General features: G+C 41.7%; 2 protein-coding genes and 1 pseudogene across 4 annotated transcripts in view; 1 reads left to right on the top strand and 2 right to left on the bottom strand.

Moving 5' to 3' along the window:
• The window catches only part of LOC143887790 (uncharacterized), a 38,954-nt gene extending 25,524 nt beyond the window's left edge, over positions 1 to 13,430 (bottom strand). The window contains exons 1-3 of one of the 3 annotated variants that reach the window (XM_077391965.1): positions 10,381 to 13,430; positions 8,172 to 8,271; positions 7,573 to 7,743 (exon numbers count right to left, since the gene is read on the bottom strand). In XM_077391965.1, coding sequence (XP_077248080.1) covers positions 10,576 to 13,284 — 2,709 coding nt within the window. In that variant the 5' untranslated portion in view covers positions 13,285 to 13,430 and the 3' untranslated portion in view covers positions 7,573 to 7,743; positions 8,172 to 8,271; positions 10,381 to 10,575. Of the gene's footprint in view, positions 1 to 7,572; positions 7,767 to 8,171; positions 8,272 to 10,380 lie in introns of all 3 variants that reach the window. The other 2 variants (XM_077391966.1, XM_077391963.1) reach the window with 2 other exon arrangements.
• On the top strand, positions 5,936 to 6,667 carry LOC143888696 (secreted RxLR effector protein 161 pseudogene; annotated as a pseudogene).
• Positions 13,431 to 19,848: 6,418 nt separating the features above from the next.
• LOC143888695 (uncharacterized) lies at positions 19,849 to 21,135 on the bottom strand. The gene has a single exon (XM_077393125.1). The coding sequence runs from the start codon at positions 21,133 to 21,135 to the stop codon at positions 19,849 to 19,851; it is 1,287 nt and encodes a 428-aa protein (XP_077249240.1).
• Positions 21,136 to 26,005: the final 4,870 nt, after the last annotated feature.

Raw genomic sequence — 26,005 nt, 5'->3', positions numbered from 1 at the left:
CCCTCTTCCCTTTCACCTAACCCCTCCATTCCCTGCTACAGTAACCCGCTACAGTAAATCGCTACAGTAACCCGCTAATGGACCCGCTACAATATCCAAAAAAAAAAACCATTTCTATACCGAAATCTCACACCCCCCCCCCCCCCCGCGTGAAAGTCCCCTCTACCCCACCCCACCAACTGTGAATTCCCTAACCCCCCCTTTTTTCTTGACCTAGATTTGTCATCTTTCTTTCCCCTCTCTCCTCCCATGGCTTAAACTCCTAAGGTATTCTCTTTCTTCTTATTCTCTGCGGCTCCTATCTCATTTCTCTCTATCACGTTTCTTCTTCATGACATCAAGGGTTTCTCTCAGGCCCTATTTCTCATTAGTCTCCCTCAGGAGCTGCCATCTCCTTTATTGACTTCTCTTTTTTTATTTCCTCCCGGCATATTACTTTTTCGTCTGTCGATTTCCTACCTTCGCCTATTTACTTATGGATAGCCCAGTCATTGAGGATCCCACTCCCATACAGCCCTCTGGGACTACTATTTCTCTGACTCGCCCATCATCATCTTCATCCTACATTCCCTCGTCTTCTTCGATGGATGGCTCTATTCCTCCCATGACCACAGTGCGGCTTGATGGATCCAATTACATGAATTGGAAAGTGGCTGTGGAAACATATCTGATTGCCAGGGGGAAGATCTCTATTCTTCGTCGTGACCCCCCTCCTACTTATCCCACTTATGAGAAGTGGGAACAGGACGATGCCCTTATTCGAACCCTTCTCTGGCAGAGTATGTCTCCTGATATTGCCGGGACCATGATTCAGCTCCCACTTCTCGCCCCGTTTGGGATCATACTACTACTACTTTCTCCGGGAAGGGCAACCTATCTCGGATCTGCTCCACCTATTCTAAGTGGATGAATCTCCGTCGCGGCGACACTCCTCTCTCGACTTACTACAGTCAGTTTGTTTCACATTGCCAGCAGTTAGATGTTCTTATGCCTCTTACCACTGATTTGACTGAGGCCGCTCAATAGCGTGATCAGATACGTGTCGTTCAGTTCCTTGAGACTTTGGGCCCTCAGTACATGCACCTTCGTCAGCAAATTTTTGGGTCTGGCACGATGCCCTCTCTTCAGGAGGATTACTTACGTGCCCAGCAGTGTACTATGAGTGACTCTGTTTCGTCTCCTTCCGCCGATATTAGTGCTACTACTGCCTACGGTGTAGGTGATCGTGCTACACGTGGTGGAGGCACCTTTGGCCGTGGCCGTGGTCGTGACTTTGGTCGCGGTGATCGTGGTGGCGGCCGTGATATTCCTGCAGGCAGTGGCGGCCACCCACGCCCATATTGCTCGCACTGTCGTCGTGACGGCCATTATATGGAGACTGCTATGTACCCTGAAATCTGTCCTTCCTCAGAGACTCGTTTTGGCTGTACTGCACATCTTGTTGCACCGGATGCTTCTGAGACCTCCTCTGCTTCCGTTCCACCCGGCACTGGCCCACAGGGTGATGGGGCCTTTATGTCTCGTGCCGACTTTGATGAGTTACAGCGTCTCAGATCTACCAGCTGCCCACAGACTGCGACTTTTGCTCAGCCAGGTAGCTCCCCTGCATCCTTTCTTACTAGCTCTGTAATGACTGCGATTAACTTTTCTTTAATAACCCTAAGATTTAGGCTTTGGATCGATGGATCTAAATTTCAAGGGTGGGGATCAACGATCCATCGTTGATCAACCCTTGATCGTAAAATTTAATCACTCTTTTCCCTTCGATTTGCCTAGATCCGTAGATCTTAGAATCTATGGCTAGTGAAGGTTAGATCTAAATTCTCTAATTAAAAGAAGAAAATAATTTCCGTGGAAAATAGCACTTAAAAGGTGGAAAATTTTTGAATTTTAAAGTGGAGGGAAGAAACCCACGTTTTTTTTCCTTGTATAGGAAAACGTGCAAGGTGGGACCACCCTCAAATTTGGGGTATATATATAGTATACTGAAATTAAAAGAGGCCTCTTTATGAAATTACTAATTATATGTAAGTAATTAGGGAAGGCTAGTAAATCAGAAAAGTAATAAAATCAGCAACAAATAAAGGGAGGAGGAGATAAATGAGGAAGTTAGAAATTTAATGCCACTTTTGAAGGGATATTGCACGCATCTTTTGGGTTGGGGATTTATTTAATATTTAAAATCTCCTAAAATGTAGCAAAGTCAACTAAGAGATGAGATTTTTGGGATTTGACAACCCATCAAATCCCAACAGTTATGGACGTCCAACCCATGCCCTCTCTCTCAAGCCCAAAAGAACCCACGTCCCACTTTCTTACTATCATCCTTTATATATATATATATATATATATATATATATATATATATATATATATACTATATCTTAGTTGGTGCAAAAACCAACAGTAGAAAGAAACCAAAAAAAAAAAAAAAAGGAAGAAGGGAGAAGTGGAAGTTAGGGTGTAAATCAACCTTGTGGCTTAAACTCCTTCGACCTATTCAAGTAAGTACCCCATCATATGAAATCCTTGTGTTTGTGTGTATTCTCCCCAACCTCATCTGAAATATACATATAAAGGACACACAAATAACTTCAATAGGTTTCGTTAAATCTCAACTGTAACATCCAAAAAGAGAAAGTATATTGATTTCTCTTTTGATCCCCAATGATATATAAACAAGCCATTAAATGATTTTTTTTGTATTTCCTATCTTGTCTAACATGCTATGCGCATATAGGATATTGAATGATTTTTATGCGCAGAAGGTTGTTCATTAATTAAAATATACTTTTCCAAATCTCATGCGCATTAAGCATATAGAGATATTAAAATGATTTATATATATATATAGGCACACGCACACACATTACTATATATATATAACTCATTAAAAGAACTTCGCTCGTGCGCGCTCATCTTTGGTGGAGGTTTTGTTATATGTTTTACATATCAAAAATGGGACAGCAGTATAGCGCCTCAAAATGAGTGTTTTTACGCCAAAACAGGGCAGCAACTTTGTGTGCGGTAATTTTCACACAAAGTTAAATTATTTCATCAATTCAAAACCCTTGTGTGCGTTGAGACTTTTCAACCCCTTATCAATTCTTTACATCGACTTAAAAGAACGTGGATATGATTTTATCTTCAGGCTGATTCCCCTCACACTCTCACTTAGAGGCCGTCCCAATATATACATCCGAGGTCTTTACAAGGCAGGTGATACCTAACTTTGCTCGTATGGCTTTCAATGTATCCAACAAGAATGGTGAAGTATTTGATTTACATTGTTTCTAAGTTATTCTATAAATAAATGAAATTTTGTCTTTTATATTATATGTTGAAATGGATTCTGAATTCTGATAAAAATAGTCATTTTAAATTGTATTTCTTTTTAATCATATGTAATAACGTGGAAGCCGTATGTACACTTAAGAAATACCCAAAGAAGAAATGGGAAAGGGTGATGGGAAGCCATTGAGCTATCCCCGTAAACAAAGGTATACAACTTGGGAGAACCGCGCAACTTCAAGTTGATGTCGGAATCCTACGGAGACCAAGAGTCCCTAGGGGGTATGATCTATCGTAATAAGTCCCCGCGGAATCGACCGTGTTGGCAAGGGCAACAAGCTAGTGGGAGCTGGAGTGCCCTGGGTAAAAAAAATTAAATCGTTATAATGAGAACGTAATGGATTTGTAATTATTCTGGTTGTTAGTTAATTATTCTCGTTCAGTTCTCAGTAAATTGTTCACTTTAAAAATGATCCTCTTACATTTAAATTTGCAAGTAGTTGTATTTCATTAAAATGATTTCTCTTATTCTGGTTTAGAAAATCTCTATAAATTATCATGTTGGAAATGTATTTGTTCAGTTTATTTGAATTGATAAATAAATATGGATCTTGATCTGCTGTTTAGATTGAACTATCATACCTACCAGGTTACTATCAATCTGCTCTGACGTTGTTTCCTCCCCAGGATTTGAGGATGCCCATGAGGGTGCGTTTGCGCACGAGGACGTTTAGGAGCGTAGAGCGATGGGGGAAATAATCGAAATGACGATACCTTCGTCGACGTCTCGGATTTATTTAAGAATTTCTAGATTTGATTTTATTTAGTAGAACAAGTTATTGAAATATCGATGTTATTGTAAGGAAACATTTTAGTATGGAATAAGAATGGCAGTTGTTTAAGTTTCATAGATGGTTTGTTTAAAAAAAAAAAATTTATTGTGAGTATCTTGACAGGTGTTTGCTTGTAGCGATCCGGTCACGGGAATCGGATCGTTACAAGCTCTAACTCCTGGATCATTGATTCTGAAGCCTCCAACCACATGACAGGTACTTCTTCTTCCCTGAGTTCATTTCGTCCCCTGGTTAATCAGTCCATCACACTTGCTGATGGGAGTTCCACTCCTATCTCTGGTGTAGGTGATACTTCTCCTCGTCTTGGTCTCACATTATCCTTTGTTCTCTGTGTGCCAAAGTCCCCTTTTAGTTTGCTCTCAATTAGTCAGATTACTAAAAATCTCATCTACTCTGTCTCATTTTATCCTTCTTATTGCTTATTTCAAGATCTCTTGACTAAGAGGATGATTGGCTCGGGCCGTGAGATTAATGGGTTGTACCGTCTGGACTGTAGTCCTCCTCGTACGATTTTACACAGCTCCAGCGACGCATATCAGTGGCACTGCCGTCTTGGACATCCCAGCCTTGATCTATTACGGCGGACATATATTGTTCCTTCTTCTGTTGAACCTTTTTCGTGCGAGGCCTGTGAACTTGGGAAACATCATAGGGTGTCATTCTCATCTAGGCCTGTTAGTCGGGCCTTGCACCCTTTTGATTTAGTGCATTCCGATGTGTGGGGTCCCTCGCGGACACCCTCTGTGTTTGGACATCGTTATTTTGTCATTTCTATTGATGATTACTCACGTATGTGTTGGCTTTATTTATTTCAGAAGTGTTCTCTATTTTTCATACTTTTCATTCAGAAGTTACTAATCAATTTAATTGCACTCTTAAATGTCTTCATCCAAGGGAATACTTCTCAAAATCAAATGGTTTTGAGGAATTCCTTTCCACTCGTGGTATCCTGCACCAATCTTCATGTGCTCACACATCTCAACAGAACAGTATTGCCGAACAGAAAATGCGATCATTATTGGATGGAGCTCGCACTCTTCTATTCCAGATGCGAGTTCCCAAGTCGTATTGGGGTGATGCAATTCTGACTGCTAACTATCTGACCGTATAGACTTCGTTGAGTATATACGGTCAAATATTTGCCTGATGGATCTGTTGAGCGCCTTAAGGCACGCTTGGCTGCCAAAGGGTACACTCAGACGTTTGGGGTGGACTATTGTGAGACTTTTTCTCCTGTAGCAAAAATTCCATCAGTGCATGTTCTCATCTCTCTTGCTGTCAATCAGGGCTGGCCTCTGCATCAGTTGGATTTCAAAAATGCATTTCTCCATGGTGAGCTCACAGAGGAAGTTTACATGGAGCAACCTCCTGGGTATGTTGCTCAGGGGGAGATGTCAGCCTCTGTGTGTAGATTGAAGAAATCCATTTATGGTCTCAAGCAGTCTCCTAGAGCGTGGTTTAGACGGTTCAGTGATGACATTATGCGCTTTGGCATGAAGCAGTGTGCAGTTGATCACTCTGTCTTCAGCTGTCAATCTAAAGTTGGGTTTGTTCTCTTGATAGTTTATGTCGATGACATCATCATCACTGGCAGCGATACAGTTGGGATCCAGAAATTGAAGACATTCTTGCAAAATGAGTTCTCTACCAAAGATTTGGGCCGTCTCAGATACTTCTTGGGTATTGAAGTTGCATATTCGACAAAGGGAATTTATCTCTCACAGAGGAAATATGTCTTAGACTTACTTGAGTAGGCAGGTTTTCTTGGGGTGAAACCGGCTTCCGTTCCCATGGATCCAAATGTGAGGTTACTACCTGAAGAAGGGGATATGTTAGATGACCTAGGCAGATACAGGAGGATGGTTGGTAAACTTATCTACCTTATTGTCATGCACCCAGATATCTCCTTCGTTGTTGGTGCTGTCAGCCAATATATGAGTTCGCCTCGTACTTCACATTGGGCAGCAGTTCTTCAGATTCTTCGTTACTTGAAGAGTGCTCCATGTAGAGGGTTGTTCTTCAAGAAACATGGACATCATAAAATTGAAGGTTACAAAGATGCAAATTGGGCAGGGTCTCCAGCTGATAGGAGATCTACCACAGGTTACTGCACATTTGTAGGAGGTAACCTTGCGTCATGGCGGAGTAAGAAACAGGATGTTATCTCCAAATCTAGTGCAGAGGCAGAATATAGAGCTATGACACACACAGGTGGAGAGCTCATTTGGTTTTGCTCTCTCTTGTCAGAAATTGGCTTCTCCCCATTATCTCCTTCACAATTATATTGTGACAACAAGGCTGCGATTCACATTGCCACAAATCTAGTTTTTCATAAGAGAACTAAACATATCGAAGTTGATTGCCACTTCATCCGCCATCGGATTCAAAAGGGTGAAATATGCACCGTATTTACTAGATCGGTTGACCAATTAGCGGATATGTTTACCAAACCGTTGAACAAAGCCAAATTAAGTGATAATTGTAACAAGCTAGGAATGTTTGACATATACATTCTAGCTTGAGGGGGAGTGTTGGTGTGTGTATATGCCTATGGGCGTATTGGTCTTTTGTACATCTCTTATTATATAAATACATAAGTGAGGGGGAGATTCCCTAACTCACTTCTTCTCCTCTCAATCTCTTCTAACAATGTTATTGCTATCTTATATTAGGAATAAATTTTCTTATTTATGTTATTGCTATCCTATGTTGCACCTTCAGAAGAAAAATCCATTAACAGCAGAATTTCCCAAAGACAACGATCTCGTAACAGAAACATAAAATCTGTTGCAAAATTCGAAGAAAACAAACAATATCCAAAGAAACGGAAGCATCTAAACTTAAACGACATCATATATATTAATATATATTTATATATATATATATATATATATATGTCTGAGGAAACGGTTTCTACACACGAGTGTAGATAAGTTATCTACACACTAGCTTAAAATACAGTGGGGACCCACATTGTTTGGGTGATCCAAAACATTCATTTGATGGGCCCTCACATAGATAGGGTGTGCCCAAAAAATCAGCTTCATAGGATCATCCTAACCCTTCGAACCGTGGAGGCAAAAAATGGACAGATTTGTGAAGGTTTATACACGTCCATTTTACCTCCACAAATCGTAGGGTTGTGATGATCCTATGGAGCTGATTTTTTGTGGACACCCTATCTATGTGAGGGCCAATCAAATGAATGGTTTGGATCACCCAAACAATATGCCCTCCACTGTATTTTAAGCTAGTGTGTAGATAACTTATCTACACTTGTGTGTAGAAACCGTTCTCTCTCTCTCTCTCTCTCTCTCTCTCTCTCTCTCTCTCTCTCTCTCTCTCTCTCTCTCTCTCTATATATATATATATATATATATATATATATATATATAGGAAAATGTGCCTGCAAGTTTGGAAATCTCACCAGAAGTCTCTATATTGCTGGTGTTGTTGGTTGTGCCCCAATTGTTACTATTGAAGGCTTCTTCCTCTATTGATTCCTGGCTATATCAACAGAAACCTGATCCACCATGCTGAGAAAATCTCTGACAATGACAAAGAGCTGTAGTCGGTTGGTTCCTGTCCTTAGAAGCCCCTGCATGCTCATATTCATATATTCTCTTGGTTAGCAAGAAAGTAACAAAAAGAAGAACAATCATACAAAGGATCGATCATAATGAGAAATAGAGGACATGGAAAATGGCAGCATAGATATGAGTGACAATAACTAAATTTTCCCAAGTAAAAAACTATTTTAGCACATAAGCAAATTCAATCCACAAAATAAACCCTTTTGTCTTTCTCTCCATCCTAAACAGACCAATGTGAGAAAAGTGAAAACAATGAAGAGAAGCAGCTTTTTGGGTATAACATATAACTCCTATGTGTTACTCAACAACATTAGAAAGAAACATGAATATGACTCCTATCAAAATTTTCAACAGAAAATAGCCAGAATGTGTCCAGATTTGTTTTGGGCGAGATGTAGGAAGGTAAAGAGGAAAGTTGAAGTAAGAGGATCACCAAGCTATTCAGTCTCTTGTTGTATAAGAAATATGTGTCTTTGAGAGGTAACTTCCATATTTGTTTTATGGATCATCCATTGTATTGGCCTCTAGATCTTCTACAGCCCAAATTACATAAACCATCAGATGTTAGCAACAGATGATCAGTTTTGGACTCAAAATCGAAAATGAAACAAGGCGAAAAAACATTGAACATCCCCCATCCAAAAGATTGAAACCATGGAGAAAATACAGTGACCATCCATATTAACATCAAATAATCAACTTTGGACTCAAAATAAAAAACAAACAGAGCCTAAAAGCAGGGAACATCCCATCCAAAAGATCGGAACCATAGAGTTTCCGACTCGCAATCCCTATCCCCACTCTCGTCAAACCAATTCAAAAGATCGGAACCATTGAGTTTCCGATATGCAATCCCTTTTTCTACTATCGTCAAACAAATTGATCACCTTCCCTGCCTTTCAATCTCTCCTCTTACGCTATATTTGACCCACTAAACTGATACGCGCGTATCTTTGCTACGAGATTGTGATAGGTGATTAGTAGAGATGAGTTAAACTGTTAAAATCATTGAAGAGTTAGCCGATTATGTAGGCACGAGTTAGAGTCATGATAGGAGTAAATTCATTGAAATCTTATCATTTAAGAATTATATTTTCTTTCGGTAGGTTAAATTCATCGCTTGTTATGTCTTTTCTTTTCTTCATAAGCCATGTAACTAAAACGATTGAAGAATAAGAAGCAAATCTGTTTTTCATCTTCCTATAGGAGATTTGGAGGTTGGTTTCCCCCTCGAAGTGGACCATTTCTTTTTATTAATAATCGGTTTTTAGTTTGGCTAGGTATCATAAACCCCAACCATAAAACCAGAAAAGAAAACTTACATACCCAAAGAACACAGTCGCTTCAATTAAATAAACCCACAAATGAAAACCAGAAGAAAAGAACTTAATGCGTGCAAAAAAGAGTACCTAAATCGCTGAAACATCCTTCCAAAAAAATACCAAAATATAAAATTATTTGAAAATTTTTTGAGAAAAAAGAAGATTGAGAAATATAACTCATTTCATAAATGAGGTATAAACATGGTTTAGCTTTGATTTGAGAATTAGGTTTGTGATGGAAATCTTTCAGAAGAATATTAAAAGAGGTATGAACATGATTTAGCTTGCATTTTAGAGTTAGGGTTGTGGATGGAAATCCTTCAGGAGCATATCTTGTCGATGACATCTTGAACTAAAAGTGCGCTCAAGAATTACGTGAATTTCTGAAAAGCTTTACGAGTCCTTTTTAAATTAAATATGTGTTTCATTTTATAAATATCCCGACTTTGATATTTCATGATACGATCTGTTCATCGAACAATCGTTTTAACTCCACTAGATTGACTTCTGTATTATGATTTCTCATACCGAATTAAATAATATTTTGAAGTGAAAATTTAAACTTCTAGATCGTGGTTCAGTTACTTCCCGTGCGATTTAGGTCACCCTCATCACTATGGAATTTCTCAAAGTAACCATGGGAGCCAGAGCATAGCTCCTGTTGTTATATTTCTGAAAAGTGACTAGAGAGTTATAACAATTTTTGTAGTTGTAGTGTGAAGCAGTGTACATTTGAACTTTTATCTCCATTTGGAATCGGTGTTTTACGAAGAACAGAAAGGAAGAAATGTTTTTTTTTTTTTTTTTGAGTTTTAAGCCTAAACTATTTATCAGACTCATGGTTGTATTTCTTTTTAGTTCCGCTCCAAATCAATTATATGGTTAGTTTAATGAAATTAGATCTCCACTAATAATTCAACCATAATTAATCAACTATGGCAGCAGTACTCTAAGACTCGGAAAGATTCGGGTTTAGGGGCGTGACACTGTTTGGATTGTATGGGTGGTTTATAATTTGAATGTTCAGCGAGACATCAAATTTGAAGTTAAATTAGACAAAAGAAGCATTTTTCCTTGACTTGAAATTTAAAAAAAAAACATTTTTCTGCATCTACAACATGAAATCTTGAAAAGAAAATATGGCATATATCATTGACAATGAACTATCAACTATGTGATGAAAACAAGGCATGGGTGTAGCAGAAGTTTGTCTAAGATATGGATTCTATTGTTAGAAAAGTGAGACTTGGATGCAGCTATGGCATCCATCTTGAATTGTCAGGATAATATAAATAGGATTTTACACAATTGGCTTTGTACCTCAAACTTTATGGTAAATGCTAATCCTCCTCCGAAAGATTGGGCTTAAGTGGTTTAGGAAAGAGTTGAAATGCATACAAGAACATCAATGCCAAATAAGAGGTAATTTGCAATTTGTTGCATGCTCCAGAGAATTCAAGTGGATCTAAGATGATCCTTTAAGAATAACAGTACAGGATGCACCACCATAATCGCTTAAAATGAGGTTACTATTGGCTCTTCATTCAAGACAACGCCTTTCCCTTTGCCTGTTGGCATGAACTTACGAATCAATTCTAGAATTTCATGATCTTGGCCACCTGACTTGACCAAACCCAATAACATGGATAAAGTGCAGTCATGTGCTGCAAAGCCTCTCCTAACCATTTCACCGAGAAGCTGCACTGCCTTAAGGGTTTCATTTTTACGAAGAAGCCCACACACTATGATATTAAACGTGAAGTCATCTGGTGAGAAACCCTTTTCTTCCATTTGCAAAAACAGTACATTAGCTTCCTGAAACATCCCCTCTTTACAAAGACCATTAATCATATTGTTATATGTCCTAACATCAAGCAACAAACCTTTAGCTGGAATGGCATTAAAAAGATCTGTTGCATCTTTAATTTTACCAGATCTACACATCCCATCAATAAGGATGTTGAAAATTTGGGTATCAGGTTCAAATCCAATGCTTTGCAGGGCGTGAAAAAGCTTCATTGCCTCATCAAGACACTGATTTTTGCACAATCCATCCAAAAATACTTTGTATGTGGCGATATCTAAGCTTTTACCATTCCTTTGCATCTCGTTGAAGAGATTTCGTGCAGCCACAACTCTCCCAACTTTGCACAGTCCATCAATAAGAGTGTTATAAATAGCTATTGTAGGTTTTAATCCCTTGTGACGCATTTTTCCAAGGAGTCGCGTAGCCTCGTCAATCCTAAACCTCTTGCAATAGCCATTGATTAACAAAAAATAGGTAACAGCACTAGGCTCATGACCATTGTTCACCATGAAATCAAAGATGTTTATTGCCTCATCCATTTGGTCTGCCAAGCAATATCCATCTATCAATGTACTGTATGTGATAATATCGGGCTTCTCGCCTCTTTGAATCATCACTACCAATAGTTCATGTGCTTTTGCGATCATTCCTTGTTTGCAAAGAGCATTCACTAGTATGTTGAAGGTTATCAAATCTGGAGAAATCTCTCGACCGGCCATTTCATTGAACAACCCTAGGGCTTCTTCCCACATGTCCGAATTGCAGAGGCCATGAATCAAAGAATTATAAGAGATAACATTTGGCGAAATGCCCTTAGTAATCATCTCTGAAAAGAGGCTCATTGCCTTGTCCATTTGGCCCACCAAGCAGTATCCATCCATCAATGTATTGTATGTGATAATGTCGGGGTTCTCGCCTCTCTGAATCATCACTTCCAATAGTCCATGTGCTTTTATGGCCATGCCTTGGTTGCAAAGTGCATTCACTAGTATATTGAAGGTTATCACATTTGGAGAAACATCTCGACCCACCATCTCATTGAACAACCCTATGGCTTCTTCCCACATGTCCGAATTGCAGAGGCCATGAATCAAAGAACTATCAGAGATAACATTCGGCGAAATGCCCTTAGTAATCATCTCTGAAAAGAGGCTCATTGCCTTGTCCATTTGGCCCACCAAGCAGTATCCATCCATCAATGTATTGTATGTGATAATGTCGGGGTTCTCGCCACTCTGAATCATCACTTCCAATAGTCCATGTGCTTTTGTGGCCATGCCTTGCTTGCAAAGTGCATTCACTAGCATATTGAAGGTTATCAAATTCGGAGAAATATGTCGACCCACCATTTCATTGAACAACCCTATGGCTTCTTCCCACATGTCCGAATTGCAGAGGCCATGAATCAAAGAACCATAAGAGATAACATCCGGCGAAATGCCCTTAGTAATCATCTCTGAAAAGAGGCTCATTGCATCATCCATTTGGCCCAGCAAGCAACATCCATTGATCAATGTATCGTATGTGATAATATCGGGCTTCTCGCCTCTCTGAATCATCACTTTCAATAGTCCATATGCTTGTGGGACCATTCCTTGTTTGCAAAGTGCATTCACTAGTATATTGAAGGTTATTACATTCGGAGAAATATCTTGACCCACCATTTGATTGAACAACCCTATGGCTTCTCTCCACCGGCCCGAATTGCAAAGGCCATGAATCAAGGAATTATATGTGAAAACATCCGGCGAAACGCCCTTACTATGCATTTCTGAAAAGTAATTCAGGGCCTCTTTAATCAGTCTCTCTTTGCAGAGACTGGCAATTATCGAGCTATACACAAATTTGTCAGGCTTACATCTTCCGTTCTCCATTTCTCTGAGCAACCCAATTGCCGAACCAGTATCTCCCATCTTGCAAAGCCCGCCCACCAGAGTGGTGAATGTAAAAACATCTGGTTCATGACCGCATTTCAGGATGCTACCGAGAGTAGCAAAACCCAAGTCTACTCTACTCAAACAGCAATAAGAATTAACTAAAATGTTGAGTGTATAAATATCGGGATTCATTCCTAGCGAATTCAACTTTCCACACAGAGAAAAAACAGTGGAATAATGTTTCATTCTGGCAAGAGCCCCCAACAGGTGATTAAAAATTGAAATTGATGGGAAGGGTTTGATGGCCACCAAACGATCAAAGAAACCCAATGCATCCTTCAAACTAATACCAGCCGTTGATTTACACTGCTTCTTCACGAAAGTTTCGAACTGGGTTGGGCTCCAGATTTCCGAATGTGATTTCTCATCGTGCATAATCTGAGAATCAGATAGTGTAGAAAGAGAAAATAAGGGTGGAGAAAACGTACCCTTTTGATGAATCTGAGAAGCAAAACTTCTCCTTGCACAATACATTATCATGCTATTTCTCTCCACAGCAATTTGAACTGTGAAGACGAAGGTAAATATTTACATAGTAGTAAACCCTAAAGGCCCTGTTTTTAGGGATTAGCTAGGGCCTAGGGACCATTCCGTGGACCGGCTGTTGCATGAGAGAGCAGCCACCTCAGATGAATTGTGAATAAGACAAAATTTAAGCCCATGTGGCTGCTCTTTTATGCAACAGCCGGTCCCCAAAATGCCTTATGCGATATTCCCTAGCAAATTCCTTTCAGGGACTCTGAACTGTGATTTTTTTGGTGGGAAATGATATCAGCACGACCTTGTGTTAATAGTTGCACGCTCTCTGCTCATATTTTCTTATTTTAATCTGTTTGTGGGAGCTTTCTGGGAGCTATAATAACATTTTGGCAGCTCTTTAAATACTAAAAGAAAATATGCTTTAGTGGAAATATCAAAACATGGTAGTGCTGATATCATTTCCCTTTTTTTGGTCTAAATTTAGGGATTGATATCTTCACGCCCTGGATTTGATAATGGGACAGCACTTCAATCGGTTGCTGAGAAGCATTCTGGTAATTGTCTTCTTAGGAATATTTAAAACTGGGGATTTCCTGGGGACCATCAGAGAGGCAATTTGCGGACCTGATGTTGCATAATAAGAGAGCAGCCACATGGGCTCAAATTTTGTCTTATTCATTATTCATCTGAGCTGGCTGCTCTCTCATGCAACAGCCGGTCTGTGAAATCCCTTTTGAGATGCTCCATTTGCTAGGCAGTTTCGTGGAAAGCCACTTCACGGCTGACTTTTGCACAAGAAAAATGCCACACAGGCTGACATTTCATCAGATTTTGTCATGTTCATTAATTCATCTGATGTGGCAATTCTCTCATGCAAAAATTAGCTACAAAATGGCTTTCCGCTAAATTGCCTCGCAAATCCTGTAGCTTAAAGTGAAATTGCCTAGCAAATTCTGTCGCTTAAAGAGCCTTACGTCTACGAAATGTTATTGTCATTTTTATGAACAATTTCGAAATATTTTTTTTTACTCACAATCGGATAAGCACCTTTAGTAGCAGGTCATAAGCTTAGATAGGAGGTGGTGAGAATTAGAGCTTAGATACGCGGTGGTGAGAATTAGATGAGCTCGACCAAACAGCTCACGTAGAAAGAAAACTATTACCGCTATAGCTGTTATACAACTATGGCCCTGATCGATCAAACACAGAGGAGCCTCTACTATTTCTAGATGAAATAAAGGTTTCAGGTCTTACCGATTTCGACTTTGGTATTGACCAAAATCCGAAATTTCGGATTATAGTCGAAATTTAAAACCATTTCCTTGATCGGATGATCCTAGGCCACTGATTCATCAAGCCTCATTAATGGGATAAATCCTAGGGCATTGTGATGGGGCCCATGCCCTCATCGATGACATTGACAGGATGTGGGCCCATCTCAAAGCACTAAGGAGCAAGCTTAGGCGCAAAGGCAGATAACCTTGAGACTTTTCATTTCCATACCTGCCAATGGAGACAGATTTATTTCCATTCTCCCGCATATCAATTAGGACAGATTTCTTTCTACTTTCCTGCATACTAATCAGGATAGATTTATTTCTATTTTGTGTATGGCCAAATAAGGGATATGTCTATTCCATGCATAGCTAAATAAGGTCATTTCTGATTGAGTTTAATTTTTATATTTATGTTGCCTTTAATTAGAAGGTGTCAACTTTAGATGTTTCTTTTTGCTTGGATGAGATTCCATTTTTAGAATCCCTCCTAACTTATAAAAGATGGTGGATGAGACATGTAATGGCACTTCTGTTTTGATTGCTCGGTGCCACCAGTGTTTGATTCTTGTGGTGATGACAGTGATGAGGATGTATTACACGGCGATGTTGGGGAGGCACTTGTTACCAGAAAGTTGTTTTTGACACCAAGAGATGAGTCTGGAGATGACTGGCTCCGCAAGAACAACTTCCACATCACTTGCACGATTGGAGGAAAGGTTTGTCATATGGTGCTTGATAGTGGCTCATGTGAGAATGTGGTATTTGAAGAGGCCGTTACCAAACTAAGTTTGAAGACTCAGAAACACCCTAGCAAGTACAAGTTGGCGTGGCTAAAGAAAGGGAACAAGGTGGCTATCACACAACGATGCCTAGTGCAATTCTTCATAGGCAACAGATACAAGGACCGAGCGTGGAACGATGTTATCCACATGGACACTTGTCACCTATTGTTGGGAAGGCCTTGGCAATATGACCGTCCAATAGTGCATGATGGGAAAAAGAATACCTATTCCTTCATCTTCAATGGGGTAAAGACATTACTCTTGCCATCCAGGAGCATTGAGCCCAAGCCAAAACCCAGGGAGGGTATCAATCTTCTCATGTCCTTCGCTTTTACTAGTGCAGTAGAGGAGTCTGGCATTGTATATGCATTGGTGAACAAGATGGGAGAGGAAAACAGAGATATCCCGGAGTTGGTGAGACCCTTGATTGAGGAGTTTTCCGATGTCTTCCCAGATGATCTGCCACGCGAGTTGCCACCCATGAGAGACATTCAGCATTGCATCGATTTGATACCCGGCGCTAGCCTATCAAATCGAGCACATTACAGGATGAGCCCCACGGAGTATGAGGAGCTGCAACGACAAGTGGACGAGCTACTAGAGAGGAGTTTTATCAGAGACAGCATGAGTCCTTGCGCAGTTCCAGCTTTACTAACTCCTAAGAAGGACGGAAGCTGGAGGATGTGCGTCGATAGTAGGGCCATCAACAAGATCACGGTTAAATATCACTTTCCTATACCGCGGTTGGATGACATGTTGGACCTGTTAGCAGGTGCGCAAGTCTTCTCCAAGCTTGAATTAAAGTCGGGCTACCATCATATCCGCATTCGACCAGGGGACGAGTGAAACACAGCATTCAAAACACGTGATGGCTTGTACAAGTGGCTTGTGATGCCATTTGGACTCTTAAATGCTCCAAGCATGTTTATGAGAGTCATGAATCAAGTTCTCCGTCCTTTTATTAGAAAATGTGTGGTAAACATTTTGATGATATACTTATATACAGTGCTAATGTTGACACTCACTTGCTTCATTTGCGAGATGTGTTGTCTACTCTTCGCAGGGAAAAGTTATTTGCGACCATGAAGAAGTGCATACTCATGGCCGATCAGGTGTTATTCTTGGGCTCTGTTATTTCAGGTGATGGGGTTTCTGTTGACCAGTCTAAGGTGCAAGCCGTGATTGACTGACCAATTTCAAGGACCCTACACAAGGCCCGTAGCTTCCATGGGCTTGCATCCTTCTACAGGCGGTTCATCCATAACTTCAGTGCAATCATGGCCCCATTCACTGACTGCATGAAGAAGGCTAAGAACCACTTTACCTTCACCCCTAAGGCGGAAAGGAGCTTTATGGAGATTAAGGCTAGACTCTCTGCTGCCCCTGTACTAGCCTTACCCGACTTTGAGAGGCCATTTGAGGTGGACTGTGATGCATCCAAGCTTGGCGTTGGAGCAGTGTTGAGGCAGGGAGGACGGCCCGTGGAATACTTCACTGAGAAGATCAATGATGCGAAACTCAACTATTCTACGTATGACATTGAGTTCTACGCCGTGGTACAGACTTTGAGGCACTGGAGACATTGGTGCACAGGGAATTCATCTTATTTTCGGATCATGAAGCCCTTAAACATCTCAACAATCAGTAGAAGTTGAATTCTCGGCATGCCAAGTGGGCCAGTTATCTTCAGGAGTTCACATTTGTTTTACGACATAAACCAGGGGTGCAAAACTAAGTTGCAGACGCCCCCAGTAGGAAGGCATCTCTATTGGTCACACTACGTGGCGAGGTAGTGGGTTTTGATTCCTTCAAAGACATGCTAGTCACAGATTCATTCTTTGGTGGAATTTTGGAAGAGGTGCAAACAGGCCAGCTGTCCGATTTTGTCTTACATGACGGGTTTCTCTTCAAGGAGAATAAGACTTGTGTTCATGATTGTAGTTGGAGGCTGAAGATTGTCCAAGAGCTGCATAATGAAGGCCACTTTGGGCGTGACAAGACACTTGTATTGATTGGACAAGACATTTGTATTGATTGCAGGGGCTTATTATTGGCCGAAGATGAAGAAAGATATTTGGAAGTTCGTTGACAGATGCCACATTTTCCAGGTGGCGAAAGGGGTGTCTACTAATGCGGGCCTCTACACTGTTCCTAAGGGCCCCTGGACGGACGTTACCATGGATTTTGTATTGGGATTGCCACGGACCCAAAGGGCGTGTGATTCAATCTATGACGTCGTCGACATGTTCACCAAAATGGCCCGTTTCATTTCCTGCAAAAAGACGATGGACCCTTCCAATATTGCCGGTCTATTCGTCAGAGAAATTGTGAAGCTACACGGAGTGCCGGTGACCATTACTTCCGACAGGGATTCTAAGTTTGTGGGTCACTTTTGGAGGAGTCTGTGGAGATTGATGGGGACAAAGCTCAACTTTAGTAGTGCATATCATCCAAAAACCGATGGGCAAGCGGAAGTGGTGCATAGGAGTTTGGGAAACCTGCTAAGGAGCCTTGCGGGATCCACACCCAGGAAGTGGGTTCAAGTGCTAGCACAAGCGGAGTTTGCATTGAACAGGTCAAGGAACCGGTTCACAGGATTGAGCCCTTTTGAGGTGCTTTACGGCTACAACCCACGATGCGCATTGGATCTTACACCTCTACCACAGGTGCGTCGACCAAATCATAAGGCCGAGGACATGGTAACCAACTTACAGGAGTTGCATGAACGGGTGCGGGACAAGCTAGAGGAGATGAGCCAGAAGTATAAAGCACAGACCAACCAACACAAGCGCATGGTCATCTACGAGCCTAGTGACTATGTATGGGCGGTCTTGACCAAGGATCGGCTCCCACCAGGAGAGCATGGCAGGCTGAGTCCAAGAAAAATTGGGCCCCTCAAAGTGATTGAAAGGATCAATGACAATGCTTACAGGTTGCGACTACCCGGTCACATTCGGACTCATGACGTATTCAATGTGAAGCACTTGGTACCGTACGTCAGCGATAGCTCATCGGATGATGCAAATCCGAGGTCGGATTTTTTCCAACCTGGGGAGGATGATGAGGCCCATGCCATCATCGATGACATGGACAGGATGTGGGCCCACCCCAAAGCGCTAAGGAGGAAGCTTAGGCCGCAGACAACCTTGAGACTTTCCATTACCATGCCTGCCAATAGAGACATATTTATTTCTATTATCCTGCATATCAATTAGGACAGATTTTTTCTACTTTCCTGCATGCTAATTAGGATAGATTTATTTCTATTTCGTGTATGGCCAAATAAGGTAGGGCTGCAACTCGGGTCGGGCGGGTCGAGTTTTGGAGAACCCAACCCTACTCGAGAAATATCTCGGGTCGGGTTTTTTTTCAGAAAACCCACGATTCCCAAACCCGGCCCTACCCATGATAAATCTCGGGTCGGGTCGGGTTTTTTCACGTTGACGCAAATTTTTAAGGAAAATTCTTGTTTGTCAAGGCAACTCAACTCATAGAAGCAGAAATTACACTCACATGACACTTGAATCAAACAATGATGTAATTACACTCACATCACACTTGAATCAAACAATGCTGTAATCAAACAATGTTGTAATTACAATCAAACAATGCTGAATCAAACACTTGAATCAACACAACTCATAAAAGCAGAAATTTCACTCACATACAGTAACAGTGGGTGCGTGGGTTTTCACTTTTAACTTTGGGATAATTACATTTACACCCCCTCTAGTTTCTGACACATCCACTTCCACCCCTATAGTTTAAAACGTGACAAATACACCCCTGCAGTTTCAATTTGTTTAAGGTTTGCCCCCTCAGCTGAAGGTTCGTCCATAGATTGAAGGGTTAGGATGATCCGATGGAGCTGATTTTTTGGGCACACCATATCTATGTCAGGACCCATCAAATGAACGCTTTGGATCATCCAAATAATGTGGGCCCCTACCCGAATCCAAACACTACCAAAAAATCATCCAAATAATGTGGGCCCACATTGTTTGGATGATCCAAAGCGTTCATTTGACGGGTCCTGACATAGTTAGGGTGTGCCCAAAAAACCAGCTTCATCGGATCATCCTAACCCTTCAATCTATGGATGAACCTTCAGTTGAGGGGGCCTACCTTAAACAAATTGAAACTACAAGGGTGTATTTGTCACGTTTTAAACTATAGGGGTGGAAGTAGACGTGTCAGAAACTAGAGGGGGTGTAAATGTAATTATCCCTTTAACTTTTAACTAACAATAGAAAAAAATGTACATACTATAACTTATGTAACTCGGGTCGGGTTGGGCCCCTTCAAACCCGGCTCGACCCGAGATTCATGCGGGCTTTTGAATGCTGAACCCGGCTCGACCCGAAACCCATGAAACCTGAACCCGACCCAGGCTATTTTCGGGTCGGGTCGATGCGGGTCGGGTAAAACCCGGCTCGAGTTGCAGCCCTAAAATAAGGGATATGTTCATTCCATGGATAGCTAAATAAGGTCATTTAGGATTGAGTTTACTTAGTAATCATCTCTGAAAAGAGGCTCATTGCCTTGTCCATTTGGCCCACCAAGCAGTATCCATCCATCAATGTATTGTATGTGATAATGTCGGGGTTCTCGCCTCTCTGAATCATCACTTCCAATAGTCCATGTGCTTCTGTGGCCATGCCTAGCTTGCAAAGTGCATTCACTAGCATAGTGAAGGTTTTCAAATCCAGAGAAATATCTCGACCCACCATTTCATTGAACAACCCTATGGCTTCTTCCCACATGTCCGAATTGCAGAGGCCATGAATCAAAGAACCATAAGAGATAACATTCGGCGAAATGCCCTTAGTAATCATCTCTGAAAAGAGGCTCATTGCATCATCCATTTGGCCCAGCAAGCAACATCCATCGATCAATGTATTGTATGTGATAATATCGGGCTTCTCGCCTCTCTGAATCATCACTTTCAATAGTCCATATGCTTGTGTGACCATTCCTTGTTTGCAAAGTGCATTCACTAGTATACTGAAGGTTACTACATTCGGAGAAATATCTCGACCCACCATTTGATTGAACAACCCTATGGCTTCTCTCCACCGGCCCGACTTGCAAAGGCCATGAATCAAGGAACTATATGTGAAAACATCCGGCGAAACGCCCTTACTATGCATTTCTGAAAAGTAATTCAGGGCCTCTTTAATCAGTCTCTCTTTGCAGAGACCGGCAATTATCGAGCTATACACAAATTTGTCAGGCTTACATCTTCCGTTCTCCATTTCTCTGAGCAACCCAATTGCCGAACCAGTATCTCCCATCTTGCAAAGCCCGCCCACCAGAGTGGTGAATGTAAAAACATCTGGTTCATGACCGCATTTCAGGATGCTACCGAGAGTAGCAAAACCCAAGTCTACTCTACTCAAACAGCAATAAGAATTAACTAAAATGCTGAGTGTAAAATTATCGGGATTCATTCCTAGCGAATTCAACTTTCCACACAGAGAAACAACAGTGGAATAATGTTTCATTCTGGCAAGAGCCCCCAACAGGTGATTAAAAGTCGAAATGGATGGGAAGGGTTTGATTGAAACCAAACGATCGAAGAAACCCAATGCATCTTTCAAACTAATACCAGCCGTTGATTTACACTGCTTCTTCACGAAAGTTTCGAACTGGGTCGGGCTCCAGATTTCCGAATGTGATTTCTCATCGTGCATAATCTGAGAATCAGATAGTGTAGAAAGAGAAAATAAGGGTGGAGAAAACGTACCCTTTTGATGAATCTGAGAAGCAAAACTTCTCCTTGCACAATACATTATCATGCTATTTCTCTCCACAGCAATTTGAACTGTGAAGACGAAGGTAAATATTTACATAGTAGTAAACCCTAATGCTCTGTTTGGATGCCGGGTTTTTTTTTCCTGGGATTTATGTGGGTAAAGGTAGGAGACAAAAGAGGGGACAAGCATTAATCAGAGAAAGATATTATGATGAGTGGAGAGAGGGTAGAGAGAGAAAGAGAGAACACAATTTTCAAGACAAGATTTTGCTGATGTCAGGAAAAAAAAGCTGATGTGATCACTAAACCTTTACCAACATAAATCCTGGGAACAAAAAAAACCCAGCAACCAAACAGAGCATAAAGGCCCTGTTTTTTGGGATTAGCTAGGGCCTAGGGACCATTCCGTGGACCGGCTGTTGCATGAGAGAGCTGCCACATCAGATGAATTGTGAATAAGACAAAATTTAAGCCCATGTGGCTGCTCTTTTATGCAACAGCCGGTCCCCAAAATGCCTTATGCGATATTCCCTAGCAAATTCCTTTCAGGGACTCTGAACTGTGATTTTTTTGGTGGGAAATGATATCAGCACTACCTTGTGTTAATAGTTGCACGGTCTCAGCTCATATTTTCTTATTTTAATCTGTTTCTGGGAGCTTTCTAGGAGCTATAATAACATTTTGGCAGCTCTTTAAATACTAAAAGAAAATATGCTTTAGCGGAAATATCAAAACATGGTAGTGCTGATATCATTTCCCTTTTTTGGGTCTAAATTTAGGGATTGATATCTTCACGCCCTGGATTTGATAATGGGACAGCACTTCAATCGGTTGCTGAGAAGCATTCTGGTAATTGTCTTCTTAGGAATATTTAAAACTGGGGATTTCCTAGGGACCATCATAGAGGGAATTTCCGGACCTGATGTTGCATAAGAGAGCAGCCACATGGGCTCAAATTTGTCTTCAAATTTTGTCTTATTCATTATTCATCTGAGCTGGCTGCTCTCTCATGCAACAGCCGGTCTGTGAAATCCCTTTTGAGATGCTCCATTTGCTAGGCAATTTCGTGGAAAGAAAAGCACAAGAAAAATGCCACACAGGCTGACTTTTCATCAGATTTTGTCATTTTTATGAACAATTTCGAAATATATTTTTTTACTCACAATCGGATAAGCACCTTTAGTAGCAGGTCATAAGCTTAGATAGGGGGTGGTGAGAATTAGAGCTTAGATACGCGGTGGTGAGAATTAGATGAGCTCGACCAAACAGCTCACGTAGAAAGAAAACTATTACCGCTATAGCCGTTATACAACTATGGCCCTGATCGATCAAACACAGAGGAGCCTCTACTATTTCTAGATGAAATAAAGGTTTCAGGTCTTACCGATTTCGACTTTGGTATTGACCAAAATCTGAAATTTCGGATTATAGTCGAAATTTAAAACCATTTCCTTGATCGGATGATCCTAGGCCACTGATTCATCAAGCCTCATTAATGGGATAAATGAGACTTTTCATCCAAAGGCAGATAACCTTGAGACTTTTCATTTCCATACCTGCCAATGGAGACAGATTTATTTCCATTCTCCCGCATATCAATTAGGACAGATTTCTTTCTACTTTCCTGCATACTAATCAGGATAGATTTATTTCTATTTTGTGTATGGCCAAATAAGGGATATGTCAATTCCATGCATAGCTAAATAAGGTCATTTCTGATTGAGTTTACTTTTTATATTTATGTTGCCTTTAATTAGAAGGTGTCAACTTTAGATGTTTCTTTTTGCTTGGATGAGATTCCATTTTTAGAATCCCTCCTAATTTATAAAAAATGGTGGATGAGACATGTAATGGCACTTCTGTTTTGATTATGAAATTAATGAATTAAGAGAGAAGACATCCATTGTTGGAGTTTCTTCTTTTTCTCTCTATTTTGCTATCATAGGACTACGATTTCCTATTCTTGTGGTTTATTTTCACACTTCTGCTGTATCGGATTGCATTATCTGGTATCAGAGCTTGCGTTCCACGATCGAGACATTCATCGATGGCACCAAGAAGGAGGCGGATGGCTCGAGCGGCGACCCATGATGCGATGGAAGAATCCCAAGAAAAGATCCTAGCGCTGAGGAGGCAAGTGGAGGGACTTACGGAGCAGTTGAGATCGATGCATGCTTCTTATCAAGCAAAAGATGACGGATCTGACGTAAACGCCGTGAGCCAGCGTCAAGGTTTTCCTCCACGGCAACCAGCGAAGGCTGAGGCTACTGGAGGTGATTCCAGGCGTTAGGAATCATGTCTCAAGATTGAGATCCCCGAGTTCCATGGAGGGTTAACACCCGAAGATTTCATGGAGTGGGTTTTCACCATTGAAGAGATACTTGAGTTCAAGGAGGTTCCAAAGGATCAAGTGATTCCTTTTATCATTACCTGACTTCGTGGGAGAGCCGCTGCATGGTGGCAGCAAGTGAAAGTGACCAGGCGTAGGCAGGGTAAGGAGAAGATCGTTGCCTGGGAGAAATTGAAGAAGAAGATGATGTCAGAGTTTCTTTCTTATAATTATACTCGTCTACTTTTTAAACAGTTGCAGAAATTGGAACAAGGGGCTGATTCGGTAGATGAGTATACGGAGAAATTCCATCAACTCATTGCCCATAACGATTTGGCGGAATCGGACGAGCAATTGGCTTCCAGATATATTGGAGAATTGAGGCAGGATTTGCATGATCCGCTAGACCTGTTCGATTGTTGAAGTGTTTCAGAAGCACACCAAATGGCTGTAATCTTGGAGAAACATGCAGGACACAACAGGCGGTATGGAGGGATCATTCCAACCACCACCACTCGACCTCCTACCCGAATTCCATAAGTGGGCGTTCCGACGTACAAACCGACTCCACCACAACCAACCCAGGCGGTCCCACCATTCCGAACCGCAAATCCCACCCAAGGAGGAGCGACAGAGCCTCGTTGTTTCAAATGTGGTGAGACAGGGCATCGGGCCAATGAATGCAGAAAAGGTGACCGAGATGGGAAACAATTGCTCATTGAGGAAGCCGAATATGCTAATGATATTGGGACCTTGTTGACTGCTTGGTGCCACCAGTGTTTGATTCTTGTGGTGATGACAATGATGAGGATGTATTACACGGCGATGTTGGGGAGGCACTTGTTACCAGAAAGTTGTTTTTGACACCAAGAGATGAGTCTGGAGATGACTGGCTCCGCAAGAACAACTTCCACATCACTTGCACGATTGGAGGAAAGGTTTGTCAGATGGTGCTTGATAGTGGCTCATGTGAGAATGTGGTATTTGAAGAGGCCGTTACCAAACTAAGTTTGAAGACTCAGAAACACCCTAGCAAGTACAAGTTGGCGTGGCTAAAGAAAGGGAACAAGGTGGCTATCACACAACGATGCCTAGTGCAATTCTTCATAGGCAACAGATACAAGGACCGAGCGTGGAACGATGTTATCCACATGGACACTTGTCACCTATTGTTGGGAAAGCCTTGGCAGTATGACCGTGCAATAGTGCATGATGGGAAGAAGAATACCTATTCCTTCATCTTCAATGGGGTAAAGACCATACTCTTGCCATCCAGGAGCATTGAGCCCAAGCCAAAACCCAGGGAGGGTATCAATCTTCTCATGTCCTTCGCTTTTACTAGTGCAGTAGAGGAGTCTGGCATTGTATATGCATAGGTGAACAAGATGGGAGAGGAAAACAGAGATATCCCGGAGTTGGTGAGACCCTTGATTGAGGAGTTTTCCGATGTCTTCCCAGATGATCTGCCACGCGAGTTGCCACCCATGAGAGACATTCAGCATTGCATCGATTTGATACCCGGCGCTAGCCTATCAAATCGAGCACATTACAGGATGAGCCCCACGGAGTATGAGGAGCTGCAACGACAAGTGGACGAGCTACTAGAGAGCGGTTTTATCAGAGACAGCATGAGTCCTTGCGCAGTCCCAGCTTTACTAACTCCTAAGAAGGACGGAAGCTGGAGGATGTGCGTCGATAGTAGGGCCATCAACAAGATCACGGTTACATATCACTTTCCTATACCGCGGTTGGATGACATGTTGGACCTGTTAGCAGGTGAGCGAGTCTTCTCCAAGCTTGAATTAAAGTCGGGCTACCATCATATCCGCATTCAACCAGGGGATGAGTGAATGACGGCATTCAAAACACGTGATGGCTTGTACAAGTGGCTTGTGATGCCGTTTGGACTCTTAAATGCTCCAAGCACGTTTATGAGAGTCATGAACCAAGTTCTCCGTCCTTTTATTAGAAAATGTGTGGTAGTTTATTTTGATGATATACTTATATACAGTGCTAACGTTGACACTCACTTGCTTCATTTGCGAGATGTGCTGTCTACTCTTCGCAGGGAAAAGTTATTTGCGACCATGAAGAAGTGCATACTCATGGCCATCAGGTGTTATTCTTGGGCTATGTTATTTCAGGCGATGGGGTTTCTGTTGACCAGTCTAAGGTGCAAGCCGCGATTGACTGGCCAATTCCAAGGACCCTACACGAGGCCCGTAGCTTCCATGGGCTTGCATCCTTCTACAGGCGGTTCATCCATAACTTCAGTGCAATCATGGCCCCATTCACTGACTGCATGAAGAAGGCTAAGAACCACGTCACCTTCACCCCTGAGGCGGAAAGGAGCTTTATGGAGATTAAGGCTAGACTCTCTGCTGCCCCTGTACTAGCCTTACCCGACTTTGAGAGGCCATTTGAGGTGGACTGTGATGCATCAAAGCTTGGCGTTGGAGCAGTGTTGAGGCAGGGCGGATGGCCCGTGGAATACTTCACTGAGAAGGTCAATGATGCGAAACTCAACTATTCTACGTATGACATTGAGTTCTACGCCGTGGTACAGACTTTGAGGCAC

The sequence above is a fragment of the Tasmannia lanceolata genome, unplaced genomic scaffold (assembly GCF_043159265.1).
Source record: "Tasmannia lanceolata isolate RefF3 unplaced genomic scaffold, GAP_Taslan_0.1 ptg000012l, whole genome shotgun sequence".
NCBI lineage: Eukaryota > Viridiplantae > Streptophyta > Magnoliopsida > Canellales > Winteraceae > Tasmannia > Tasmannia lanceolata.
The sequence above is the reverse complement of the archived record's forward strand: the minus strand, read 5'-3'. Positions and strand labels throughout refer to the sequence as shown.